Source organism: Oryx dammah, unplaced genomic scaffold (genome assembly GCF_014754425.2).
Source record: "Oryx dammah isolate SB20612 unplaced genomic scaffold, SCBI_Odam_1.1 HiC_scaffold_20, whole genome shotgun sequence".
Lineage (NCBI taxonomy): Eukaryota > Metazoa > Chordata > Mammalia > Artiodactyla > Bovidae > Oryx > Oryx dammah.
In genome coordinates, this window is record NW_024070204.1 from 70882942 (window position 1) to 70884558 (window position 1617).

General features: G+C 40.1%; 1 protein-coding gene across 1 annotated transcript; it reads right to left on the minus strand.

Annotated features, from left to right (window-relative positions):
* Positions 1-243: 243 nt before the first annotated feature.
* Positions 244-1362, minus strand: SPZ1 (spermatogenic leucine zipper 1). Its single transcript, XM_040262793.1, has one exon. The coding sequence runs from the start codon at positions 1357-1359 to the stop codon at positions 244-246; it is 1116 nt and encodes a 371-aa protein (XP_040118727.1). The 5' UTR covers positions 1360-1362.
* Between the last annotated feature and the right edge of the window lie 255 nt (positions 1363-1617).

The window sequence follows — 1617 nt, forward strand, 5'->3', positions numbered from 1 at the left end:
AACTACAAAACCAGCTTGTAAAGATGACTAATGCGAGCAAAAGTTGACATTGATGGTCATTAAAGACCAAACTTACCTAACCATCAAGGTAATGAACAGTGTTAAATGTTAACCTTTTTGTTCTATGGCTATTTCTTGGTTGAACAAACAGGTCTCTCTTAGGTTTGATGATTGATATGCCTGGAGCTGGATGTACTATATAATTTTTTGAAGATCTGCCTTTTCTTCTACTTTTGGTATTTTTTAACTTAAGCTGCTAGCTGGCCTCTTTATCACAAGAGCTCTTTTTGCAATACGAGTATTGAACTGATTATTATGAGCTTTCTTATTATGACAAATATCCAGGCTTCTAAAGAACTGATCTCTTTTGTGAAATGTACCTTCCACTTCTGGCATGTTTTTCTCATGTACTTTGACCTTGTCTGCCTCTGGTGGCTTCTGCTCCTTGCCGTTTTGCTCGTGATTTATTTGCATTGGCTCTCCTTGTAGAGGCTCTTCCTTCCGATAATGGAGTTCATCAAGCAGCTCTACTCTCTGCTCTAAGATCTGGCATTCATTCTCCAGCAAGGCTGCAATCAAATGCAATGAATATGTGTCTCGTCTCAGTCTCTTCACTTGTTCCTCCAGCTCTTGCTTAGCTGACTCATTATTTGTTTGAGTTGGGGAATGGGTGCCATTATTTTTAAGAGTATTGATGTCATTCTGAGATTCCTGATAGGATTTTATTAGTTTGCTGAGCTCAGTATGTTCCACACTCCAGTGTTCTGCTTCCTGTAGTAACTGCTCCATGTTGCTCCTCAGTCTGATATTTTCTTCTTGAATGTGAGGGAATCTGTGCTTTGCTTTTTCCTTACTTAGCTGAGTTTCAGGAAGGGCTTTTTGTCCTCTTGAGCAATTTACCAAATCTCTTGAACAGTCTTGCACTGTGTCCTCAGAGTTCTGGTTGTCCAACCTCATCTCCTGTTTCTTTGCATTCTCTTTTTTCCCTAGGTCCAAACTAGCAAGGAGTTTTTTCACTAGTACTTTATTTATTTCATCAAGTTCTATGATTTTTTCTCTAAGTTCTGTCAGCTCAGACATATTGGTTTCCTTAAAAGATTCTTTTGTTTCTGTGACCTTCTGTTCATAACTTGTCACATGTTTAACAATATCTTTAATTTCTTTTAAGAGGCTTTCAAACTTCTTTGCAATTCGCTGTTCAGTTGCTTCATGGTCACTACTTTTTAGCGAAGGAAGAGAACGGCAAGAAACTGGGGGAAGTGATCCAATTTCAAATAAGGCAATCATAATCCTAGGGTCCAAAGACTCTTCATTGAGATCAGGAGGCTTAAGTGTTTTGGAGGGGGTGGGCACTTCCATCTCAGCTGAATTAGTAGGGCTGATGACCAGGTCATAAGTGAAGTAGAAAACCTTAGCGATTCCAGAAAGGAGAGGTGGTGGTCCTCTGTGCAAATGGGTAGAAAATGTGGAACTAAGCAGAACTCAGAGACCAGAGTTAAGGTCTGAAATCAGGAAGATGATGTTTAGGTGAAAGGTAACATCTCACACAACCTAAGAGGAAGGAGGGTGGGAAAGGGGACTAAGAGCTAGGGCTCCATTTCTCTTCTTCCAGGCTTC